At 42.2% G+C, this 11,960-nt stretch overlaps 1 protein-coding gene across 1 annotated transcript in view; it reads left to right on the top strand.

Annotated features, from left to right (window-relative positions):
• Positions 1-11,052, top strand: part of maml3 (mastermind-like transcriptional coactivator 3) — a 478,739-nt gene extending 467,687 nt beyond the window's left edge. The window contains exon 5 of the mRNA XM_068043522.1: positions 9,581-11,052. Coding sequence (XP_067899623.1) covers positions 9,581-10,551 — 971 coding nt within the window. The 3' untranslated portion in view covers positions 10,552-11,052. The remainder of the gene's footprint in view (positions 1-9,580) is intronic.
• The last annotated feature ends 908 nt before the right edge of the window (positions 11,053-11,960 follow it).

Here is an 11,960-nt window from a genome sequence, read left to right on the forward strand (position 1 = left end):
ACATCCACTGCTTTACCCTCATCCACCTGTTTGGTCACCTTCTCGAAAAACTCAATAAGGTTTGTGAGGCACGACCTACCCTTCACAAAACCGTGCTATCGCTAATGAACTTATTCTTTTCAAGATGATTATAAATCCTGTCTCTTATAACCTTTTCCAACATTTTACCCACAACCGAAGTAAGGCTCACAGGTCTATAATTACCAGGGCTGTCTCTACTCCCCTTCTTGAACAAGGGGACAACATTTGCTATCCTCCAGTCTTCCGGCACTATTCCTGTCGACAATGACGACATAAAGATCAAGGACAAAGGCTCTGCAATTTCCTCCCTGGCTTCCCAGAGAATCCTAGGATAAATCCCATCTGGCCCAGGGGACTTATCTATTTTCACACTTTCCAAAATTGCTAACACCTCCTCCTTGTGAACCTCAATCCCATCTAGCCTAGTACTCTGACTCTCAGTATTCTCCTCGACAACATTTTCTTTCTCTACTGTAAATACTGACGAAAAATATTCATTTAACGCTTCCCCTATCTCCTTTGATTCTCCTGTGAATGGCCATTTACACCGTTTCTCCAGGGTTTCCACTCAAGTTACGACAGGGAATCAGGAGAGCTCCCATTGCAATTCAAAGCTCAGATCTTTTGAGTGAGAACTGCATTGATTTTGTTTCCATTTTTTAATACAGTGAGGACAGTGCTATTCCCTAACTCTGCCCTTGCAGTGATAAGGTAACTTAGCACATACCAGGAGTTTAAACACTCAAAGTTTTCAGAAATATACTAAGAGAATGAGGGTGGCTTATGTGGGTCCCTCCTGATAGATACCGATGATACTGTAATCAGAAATCAGGAAATGGAAGAAGTAGTAAATAGCTACTTCTATCCATTATATCTTGTATAAAATACCAGAAATACAAGAAAAACTGAAAATAAATCAAGGGGAGGAGCTAACTAGATTCAACATAAGTACCAAAAATATCAATGAAGAAACTATTGGGATTAAAGATAGGCAAATATCCAGGACCTGATGGTTTCCACGACAAGAGTATTAGAAGAATTAGGTGAGGACATTGTTAATGTGTTAGTCATGATCTTCCAAAGTTTTCTCAATTCAGGAATTGTCCACTTGGATTGGAAAATTGCCAATGTCACTCCGTGATTTAAGAAGGGTAAGAGAAATAAGCTAGGAACTTATCAACCTAGTGTCAGTTATAGGGAAATTACTAGAATCTGACTGATACTAGGGCAGAGTGACTTATCATTTGGACCGATAACATCTGATTAGAGAGAGCAGCATGGTTTTGTAAAGGGTAAGTTGTGTCTAATGAAGCTAGATGAATTTTATGAGGAGATAAGTAACGTGGTAATAAGGGAGGGCCTACAGCTGTTTGTTACATGGACTTTCAGACTTTAAGTGGCTGCTGCACTCATCTGCAGAACTGTGCCCACTACATGACGTGACTTTTTGACAAATAATAGCAGTTCATTACAGTTTTACATAAGAGACTTAACAAAAATGTGAGCACATGGAATTGGAGGCAACCTATTGGCTTGAATAGGGAATTAGTTAGGAGGTAGGAGCAGAGAGTAGGGATAATGGGTATGTACTCAAATTGACAATATGTGACTAATGGTGATCCCCAGGGATCTGTACTGGCGCCACAGCTTTTCACTATATTTATAAATGACTTGGACGAAGGACTAGAGAGCCATATATGTCAGGTTGCTGATGACAATAAGTTAGGTAAATAGTGTAGATGGGAGTAGAAAGTTGCAAAGGAAAATTGATAGATTCAGTGAGTGGGCAAAACTGTGGTAGATGGAATTCAAAGTAGGAAAGTGTGAGGTCATCCACTTTGGACCTAAGGAAGATAGATCAGAGTATTTTCTAAATGATGAAAAGCTAGGAACTGTGAATGAGCAGAGAGATGTAGGGGTCCAAGTCCAGAAATCACTGAAAGCTAATAGAAGGTACAAAAACTAATTAAAAAGGCTAATGGAATTTTGGCCTCAGCATCAAGAGGGCTGCAATACAAAGAGTTGGAAATTATGTTATAGTTGTACAGAGCTTTGGTTAAACCTTATCTGGAGTGCTGTATTCAGTTCTGTGCACTGCACCTCAGGAGGGATATATCGGCTTTGGAGGGGGGAGGGTGCAGTGTCGATTCACCAGAATGATTCTAGGGCTAAAGGGTTAAATTATGAGGAGCGGTTGCATAGGTTTGCATTCCCTTATATATAAAAGATTGAGGGATGATCCAATTGAGGTGTTTAAGATGATCAAAGGAGTTTCCTCTGCTAGGGGAGTCCAGAACAAGGAGGTATAACCTTAAAATTAGAGTTGGCTATTCTGGGATGATGTCAGAAAGCATTTCTTTACACAAAGGGCAATGGAAATCTGGAACTATCACCACCAAAATGTTGTTGAGGCTAGGCCACTTGAAAATTTCAAAACGGAAACTGATACATTTTTGTTCGCAGAGAGTATTAAGGGTTACAGAACTAAGGCGAGTAGATGGAATTAAGATACAGATCACCCATGATTTAATGGGATGGCCAAACAAGCTCGAAGAGCTGAATGGTCTACTCCTGTTCCTATTTTCCTATGGACCTTCCTCGTCTGTGTGGTTCCTTCCTAAGCCGCAAAGTGCATTTATCAGGAGCATCTTTATCAAGTTTAAAAATTAAGGAAGATGTTTGTCAAATTTTAAATTCATATCTATTGAGAGAGAAATGGAAAAGCTGGAGCAGGAATGTGTAGTTGGCATGGAAGATTTCACAACTGCAGTCTGCTAATTTGCCAATATGGTTGCACCACTGTGGAAAATAATGGTCAGAAGACAAGTTGTCACTGAGCGGCTCTCACCAATTGGCAATCAGCTTAAGAGCTGCCTAGGCAGAGGCCTTGGAAAAGCTCATGTACCCACACATCCTCTCACCTACAATTGACCTGTTATCCAAAAAGAGAACTCGGTACGAGAAAAGAGAAAATAGCTTGGATAAAGTAGACACATGCTAACCCTTGTTAAAAGCTATAGCAGAGAGCAGACCAGTTAATTGCATCATAATGAAGACATAAAGGGTTCTTCAAAATAGATTATACAAAGCATTTGATTGATAATTGCAAGGGAAAGAGGTAACAAGAATCAGTCAAGAGATGGGTAATATGGGCAGGGGATTGGGGGAACCCAATCCGACTAAAATCCAAAAATCCATCTAACTTCTGTAAACATGTGAAAACATAACGGTTAATCACAAGCTCTGGACTCAGTAGTGTTTTCCATACATTGTGATTATTGTAATTTAATGTTGTTTCATCTGTGAGGTCTTACACTTAGTATTTTGTTTTGACGTTGGTTATAGATAAAGCCACTGAATGAGTCCAATTCCCTTTTTATGACTTGCTCCCCACCCCCACGCGCCCATAGTTTGTTACTGATGTTTTTGGAATTCCAGCCCATTTTTCTTTTGCCTTTTTTAAAAGAAGCTTTACCTATAATATATGAAGGGGCTGCTACTCCATAGGTCACATAGACATTTAAACAGGACCCTTTGTTGTATAGTAACTCAGATCCTGCCAGCAGTTCCACGATCAGCTCAAATTAGTGTCTTAAGAGCCATGTTGCGGGGCTCCCCCAAACTCTCAGTGGAGAAATGCACTGAGCAGCTTGGGAATGAACCATGCAAACCAGAATGTGGGCAGCTTCAAGCTATGAAAAGAAAACTGCGAATGCTGCAGTTCTGAAGATTCCTTCAGCATCTGAGCAAAGACGCTCCACCAAATTTGTCAATCTGCCTTCTTTCTTTATCGATGCTGATGACCTGCAGTCTATTTTTTTAAAAATTCTGTATTTTTCAACGCCTAGTCAGATCATTTCTGCTGGGGTGCTACAGTTGGCCTCAGCACCCCAAGTTTGTTGAAGGGGAGGAGGAAAACAAGAAAATTATCAGTCGAGGTTCAAGCTTTTGATTGGTATCCAATAACTCCTGTTAGAAAGTGTGTGCGTGTGAGTGGAGGTTGAGGATCAGGTTCAATTTGTGATGCTCTCCATGTTTAAAAAGCCTCCTGGCTCATATTGTCTAAATTCACACATGAAGAATGATCACTTGGATAAGGTAGCAGAGGCCTGGCAGTACCAGTCAGACTGTACCCAGCAAAGGTCTGCATCTTCAGACATCAAGGAAAAGTAGAACATTAGCTTCTTGTACTATCAATCAGACACTCTTCCCATATTTTTGCTCCTGCTGAGCTGATTTCCACGTGATTGCATTTAATTAGTACACATTACCATTATCACATTAGAGTGATTCACCTAACAATGTGAGTGAAATCTGTACTGCAACCTAACGAACAAGCTTTCCTTTATCGGGGGCGGGGATTTAGTGAAACCATAAGTGTACTGGTGGCAAGCTGCATCTCTTAGCAGTCCAGCCTCCGTATGTGATGTTCAACAGACCAGAAAGATCCCTCGCTTGTTATTTTTTGCTGCGTATACTAAAATCCTAACGCAAGAAATGTATGAGCAGCAGTAGCTTAAATTCAGCCAAGTCAAGAGTCATGCTACAAATTGCCACTATGTCCCTAGATAAGAGTGGGTGTTTGTATATGTGTATGTTCGTGTGAGTGTGTGTGGTCAAGCTTCAGTTGCGATACTCTTGAGGCTTGAAGAATTTGGCTGGGTTCATGAGGAATGACTAATTAAACAAGATGCTGGAGACCTGGCAGCATCCAGAGAATTGTACCCGATCAACAGTCGGTGCCTGCATGAGTGGAAAATGGGCTCTATTAGCTAGTGGGTGGGGAAACCATATCGCTGCTGGAACGTATGCATTTCCAAACATGCTCAGTCCATTCTTTACATAGAAAAGGTTAATAATTGTAAATGCAGAATATTCTACAATGTTTCAGACGGAGACCACACATTTTGATAATGAATTTCAATGATGTTTTGTGTGGTGCTTGAAAACTGATGGGGAACATTTCCATGGATGTTCCCTGATTTTCTGCTGTGACTTTGCGGAAGACCAACAGAATCCCAGAGAAACAGCATAATCGGCTGTTAATGCTATTTCTCTGAGGTTTTTGCTAAAGATATGCAGGAGTTTGGAAGACCCACCATGGAAATTACTGGCACATGACGTAGAGTAGAATTAAACATGGGCCAGAATGGAGAGAGGCTGTATCAGCAGGTTCTGAATTACACCTGCACAGTTAGCTGTTTCTAGCCTCAGCAAAACCAGAGGTGTAGCTTTTTAAATGTCTTTCCACTTTTTGCATTGGTTGTTTGTGGGCCATTGAGCCTGTTTTAGTTCATGCACCCAGAAAGATCCTAGATTCCCTGCCTTTCAGCTCCCAATTGTTTTGGAGATGATTTCAAGGCTTTTGCCTCCAATTTTCTTCCTGAGAGTTTATTCTACATCTTGTCACTCTTTGTGTGAAGAAGAATTTCCTAATAACTGTCCTAAATTTGCCTTTTCAATTTTACATCTATGCCCTTAGATCCTAATCTTGCTATTTAACAAAAGTAATACTCGCATTTACTTTTTCCATTCTATTAACTATTTTACATACTTCTACCACTTCTCAGATGCCTCCTTGCCAGATTGAAAAGTCCAAGTTTCTCAAGTCTTACCTTATAACTCAATCTCTTGACACTCGGAATCAACCTTATAGATCTTACTTGCATTGCACTTGAGTGTCTCCCTTGTGTCTCAGCAATCAGAATTGGATGCATTATTCAAGGAACAGTCTGTACAGTTTGGTCACACTTCCTCTGACTTGTATTTAACTGTTTTGCCTATGTTCTTAAACTATCTATCACATTATTGTTTGCTGCTCCATATTGGTTGGACATGTTGAGTGTTGAGTCCACTAGGGCAGTGATCAGCTATATCCTTAGCTATTTCAATACCATTCATGGAGTAAACATGTTTTAATTTTTGCCTTCCTTTGTGCAGTATTGTATATTTGTCTGCATTAAATTTCACATGCCATTTTTCTGGCCCCTTATATATTTTCAGAGGTGCCTTCAGTACATTCCACTGTTTCTCCAAGTTTCATATAATTTTAAAATTTGACTATTTTGCTTTGTTTCTGAATCCGGGTAACGTATTTAAATCAGCAACAGCAGTGGTCTCAACATCAAGCCCTTTGGCATCCCCCTCTGTATTCCGTCCCCACCCCCCACACCAACCACCCCAACCTAACTCTGATAACATGTACTCATTGGGCTGAATTTTCCTGCAGGTGTCCATTTGTGGGTCCCCAGCCTGTGCTTCTTGGCAGCACGCCTGCCAGTGCAAGTTTACAGGAGGCAGGCTACTAATTGGCCATTGTGTTTGCTGTCCAATTAAGGGCGGCGGGCGAAACAGGGACATGGGAGGGCCAATGGGAGGGCTCGAAGGAATGGCCATCCGGCAGCCACACTGGTAGAGGTGAGTGCTGCTGAGGAAGAGGGAGATCTAGGGAGCACCTCAGAATGGATGCGCTCACGCAAAGGTTGAGAAGGACTAATAAACAAAAGGCTCAATAACCCGTAAGGGTCCTCAGTGTGGAGGGAGAGCTCCCCCCCCCCCCGCCACTTGAATGCGTTTGGCCACGATTGCACTCCTTTTGAGCCTTACCTCTCCCTAATACCGGCATTTGTAGCAGTTTCTGATGGCCTCCGACCTCCTACCAAGAGGCTGGCTCCGAAGCATTGCCAAGCCTCTGACATTGTGGGCGGCCCATGCACGGCAAACTTGCATCACTCTCAGAAAATGGCCCTTAATTGAAGCCTTAATGACCTTGATTGCCTGTCTGTCTCCGTTAAACCGGTTTCAGATTCCAGTGACAGCTTGCCCCTGGGAAATTCACCCGGAGGCGGGGCCATGTCGGGGAGCCATCTGACAGGCTTTCTGCTACTTTCTCCCACCCACCTCCACAAGGATGGGAAAATGCTCCCCCCCCCCCATTGTTTCCTACTCTTTAGCCAGTTTCTTATCCATACCCAGGGTTTACCCCGTATCTTTATCACCTTGAGTTTAATTAATAACCTTTCATGTGGAACTTTGTTACATCCCTTTTGGAAGTTAAGGTGCATAACTTTATTGAGTTTACCATAGCCCACTTGGGTTGGCATCAAAGAGATTGTTCAGGCAGGACCTTCCCCTTCTGAATCCATTCTCACTGCTGAGGACTAGGTTATTTTGTATAGATTATTACTCAAATTTGTTGTTGAAATCAATTCACTGCTTCATTTTTGTCACACTAACTCATTCTTAAATTAAAAATTAATAAGAAGGCGCCTCAGTATCATTAGCCCATCATATACCTTCCCACGATCATTGGTGTTCAAAATGTTATTTATTAAACTTTCTTATTGCTGTCAATACAAATTTCAGATTAAATTGCATGGTGCTTTCAGGGGTTGAATTGATTTACTGGCATTGTTGTGTATAAAGTGGGACTAATGTTTTCCTAATTTTCTTCTCTAATCTGAAACTACTGACTTATTCTGGTATTTGCTCCAGGAGCTGCCTTCCAGTATCTCCCTCAAGTGGTTATTCTACATGTGGGCCGAGACCATGAGTGTCAGTGTGACTATTCAGCTGTGGAGCACATCACAGCTGACCCTTATTCTCTCCTCAACCAACATCTCCACCTGCAAACATTTTAGCTCAAGTTAACAGAGAGTAGGGAATGTGACTGATTTTGTTTTCCCTCCCTAGCATCGGGGAATTGAGGTGAATTGTAGCACCTAGGTGCTGTCTCAGTAGAGATCAATTAACTGAGCACAGATTGAGAATTGAACCGGGGGCTTTCAAGCGGAATGAATGACATCAGGTGGTGCGGTTAACCACTAAGCATGAGGCAGTGCACAATGCATGTTTAAAGGTCAAAGCAATTCATTTACCCTCAGGTACATTCACCAGTGTGGATTCACCAGAATGATACCAGGAATAAGAAATATGAGAAAAGATTGAAATATTGGTACTATTGCTGCTGGAGCAGAGAAGACTGTGAGCAAGGTTAATTCTTGTTTTTAAAATTGTGACAGGTCTTGAGGGGGTGTATAGGGGAACACTCCAGTGATGAGGGAGGTCATCTGTCATTAAAAGAGTGAGGACAATGATTAGGATATATCCCAAAGCAGAGAGTTTTGGATCATTGAATGCTTTGCTACGGGAAGTAGTTAAGCCATCTTTTAAGGGCAGAGTCAATAAACATTTGAAGCAGAGCAAGATACAGGGATAGGGAAAGATTGTCCACACTAAATAATTTGTTGTGCAGATTGAGTTTGCTGTTCTTGCCTGACAACTGGTCAATGTCGGCAATATTACCTCCTGGGAACGCTTTAGGGGAAGGAGGAGCTCGTGTTGCATGATCCTCATGAATCGGCTTCGGATGACCCCGGGGGAGAGGGTGTTTGTGTTGAGTCCCAGGGCCACAAATTACTGGGTACTTCTAGGTGGAGGCCAAACAGGTTTTTCTTCTTTTACTTGAATACAATGCCAAGTCACACGCTGCACAGTATATAGTTATCTGTCCATAAGCAGCACTTAATTCAATCCTATCATGGTGCTTAAAAACTCTTTTTAGGAACCCGTATTCAAAGACAGGGGTGGACGGTGATAGACACAGTAATTGTCAAATAATGGGTATGTAGAATGACAGTAGCACAGAGTCTTGGAGCTCTGAACAGTATCGGCAGAGGGTTTCCTATTGTGATTCTCCACTAAGTAAGTTTCCAATCATAGCTGTGTGTGTGTGTGTGTATGTGTTCTGGGGGGAGGGGAGGGGTGGTTGGGCGGGGAAGGGGGAAGTACTGCCAAGCATAGACCAGGTGGTTACTTGCAGAGAAGGAGAGATTAGGGGTGTCAGTCACTGCAGGGTGGTCTTACAAACTTTCAGAAACAGGTTGCTCTCATTCAGACTGGAGCTGATGTGTGGCACAAAGTTACCTCAGTGATAGAAGGGCTTGGGGGCGGGGGGAACGTGGAGGGGTGAACAAATAGCTACCTTTTAAAATCTAAAGTTAATTGATTACAATAGTTTCTCTGGCTGCTTAATGAGGAAATGTGCTGTGTGCTGTAGTACTGAAGCATTCAGAAGAGGGAGGTTCCAGGTTCAAACTCTGTAATGTGCTGAGTTGGCTGATCAGCTAATGTAGTGATGATAGCTCAGAGGCTAATTCAAGCACTTAGGTGGAGAAACTGGCAAGTGGGCCTTGCTGCCAGTTGCCGTCCTGTGATCCCTGCTAGAAAATATGTGTTTGTTATGGTGTCATGCAAGGAAAGGCTTGACTGACATCTGCAAAGTCAAATTGCATGCCAGTACCCACATTCTGGACTCATGTAAAGAATTCCCACTTAACCAAGGTACCATAGGGTTACCATATCAGTGAACAATAGTAATGAAATACTTGTTACAGTCTAGATTTTAATGTAACTGAACTCACTTCGTGAAATATTTGATGCCATACTGCAATCAGGTAAGACAACAAAACAGTCTGATCACAGACTGAATATCGTTTAAAAATGGTTAGTTACAATATAATAATATCCAACCGGTTTCTAACTCTTTTTTTCGATGCAGGTACTGCCCAGGAGTTGGCAGCTGCACGGAACCAGGCTCTCCAGAATGCAAGAAGTCCTCGAATGATGGCACAGAATCCAAGCATGATACAGATGACACCGGTCCAGAATTCTGGCGCGATACCTGCCACCACTGGTCAGTCAGAGATTGGCATGGTGCCCTATAGTAATGCCCAGAGCAGCCAACAAGGAATGTACAGTATGAGTCCAGGCATGAACCAAATTCTTCAACATTCAAACCAAAGTAATGTGAGCATGGCACGTAACGTTAGCCAGATGCAGAAACAGCCTGTTGCAGGACAAGGGGTTGGAATGGTACCTGGTTATGGACAAAACCTACTTGGAAACCCTGTGTTAGCCCAACAACAACAAGTAAAAGGACCAGTAGGGCAGCCAATGCCCAAGGCTCAAGCTCAAAGACTACAGCTTATTGGAAACTCTGGTACACCAGCTCAGAGCTGGCAGCAACACAGTTTGCAGAGCTTGCCTAACAGAACTCAGGCTAACAGTAAGTTAAGTCCATTCAACAACAAATCAGCTTATCCAATGCAACCTGGTCAACCCAAGATGGCCAAGCAACATTTTTCCCAGGCAATGGGTCAGCCAGTTCTTGAGACTGCTGGTACAGTTGGAGGACAAATGATGCCTCATTTTGCAGGACACCCAAGGACCAACCAGCCTAGACAAATAGTTATGTCTGGCATGACCCAGACAATCCACAATATGACTGCTTTTAATCAGGCCACAGGCCAACAGTTAACAGCGGGTTGCTACGCACAAAGCAACCCGGGTCAAGGGTATCATTCAAGAACCACAAGTCAGGACTTGCCCTTTAATTATGTCAGCCAATCAGGGGCTGGTTCCTTCTCTAATTTATCAGACAGTGTAGATCTGATGGACTCTCTAATCAAAAGTGGATCAACGGAAGGCTGGATGCAAGAGTTTGATGAAATATTTGGTAACCAACAGTAGATGGGTGCAAAAGAGTTTTTAATTATTAAAAAGCTGTTAAATTAAGGCTTCCTCTAAATAAAAGTGTTTAGGGACCAAGTAAAGTAGACCTAGTTTTGTAGTTGCACTGCTGTTGCATTACGGTGCTGATGTACATGTAGATGTGATACAAACTGTAATGGTTTCATGTAAATAGGTTTTTATATAAGTCCAAATATAAGGCTTACCATCGGGTCTACTTCCTGTAAAGAATGGCTCTTTGTTTAACAAAACATTGAAGTATTTTTATTTCATTTTACAGTTTTCAATTCATCAAGAAAGCAATGATATTGCACTTCAGACAATGTCTTACTAATTATTTGTACTGTAAACTCTAAACAGATATGTTCATTGAATACAAATTTTTTTCTAGATTTCATTTTTACTCTATCTTAAGCAGTGCTTGGAACCTGAGCTCAGTTCTTTTTAAACCTGTACAGAATCCTTGATTGTGTAAAAGTGTGATGTTGGACAGTTTTTTTTTTGGGGGGGGGGGGCGGGGGAGTTGTTGAGGGATGGGGAGAATGTTATGTCAATGAATCATGAGATCTTATTAAAAAAGAACTTTAATGTGAACTTTCACTAGTGGAGGTTTTGTTTTTCCAGAAATGATTTCAAGTGTACAATAATACAAGGATTCAAGATTGTAAGCTGTTATCTACTTAAGCAGTATTCTTCCCTCCCACTTGCCTCCGTGTCAGAGATTAGATGTTTCAAAATCAGCCCCAGAGGGGGGGAGCTTGAGAGAAGGAAAAAACAAAATAGGAAGTCTGCAGGTTTCCAGTTATATGCCTCAAAAATTGCACCCTTAATCATTCCTGTCCTTGCCACTGCCCCCATCTCCAACCTCCCTTTCCTCTCCAAAGTCCATGAACTTGTTTTGTTGCCTCCCAAATCTATGCCCATCTTTCCTGCAACTCCCTGTTTAAATTTTTCCTGTCATTTTTCATAGAGTAATCTTATCTATCCTGTTGTAGTCATAGCATCACCTGCAATGGTATTGCTTCCTGCTTCCGCACCATGACCTCTGGTATGCCCCAAGGATCTATTCTTGCCCCCTCCTATTTCTCATCTATATGCTACCCTTTGGTGCTGTCAGACTGCTTGACCAACATCCAGTATTGAATGAACCGAAATTTCCTTCAACTAACTACTGAGAAGACCAAAACCATTGTCTTCAGTCCCTGTCACAAACTTCGTTCCCTAGCCACCTACTACACCCCTCTCTCTGGGGCTGAACCAGGCTGTTCGCAACCTTGTTTTCATATTTGACTCCAAGATGAGCTTCTGACCACATATCCATCCCATCACCAAGACCACCTACTTCCATCTCTATAGCGTTGCCCCTAACTCTCCCGCCTCAGCTCATCTGCTGCTGATACTCTCATCCA

This window comes from Heterodontus francisci, chromosome 1 (genome assembly GCF_036365525.1).
Source record: "Heterodontus francisci isolate sHetFra1 chromosome 1, sHetFra1.hap1, whole genome shotgun sequence".
Classification (NCBI taxonomy): domain Eukaryota; kingdom Metazoa; phylum Chordata; class Chondrichthyes; order Heterodontiformes; family Heterodontidae; genus Heterodontus; species Heterodontus francisci.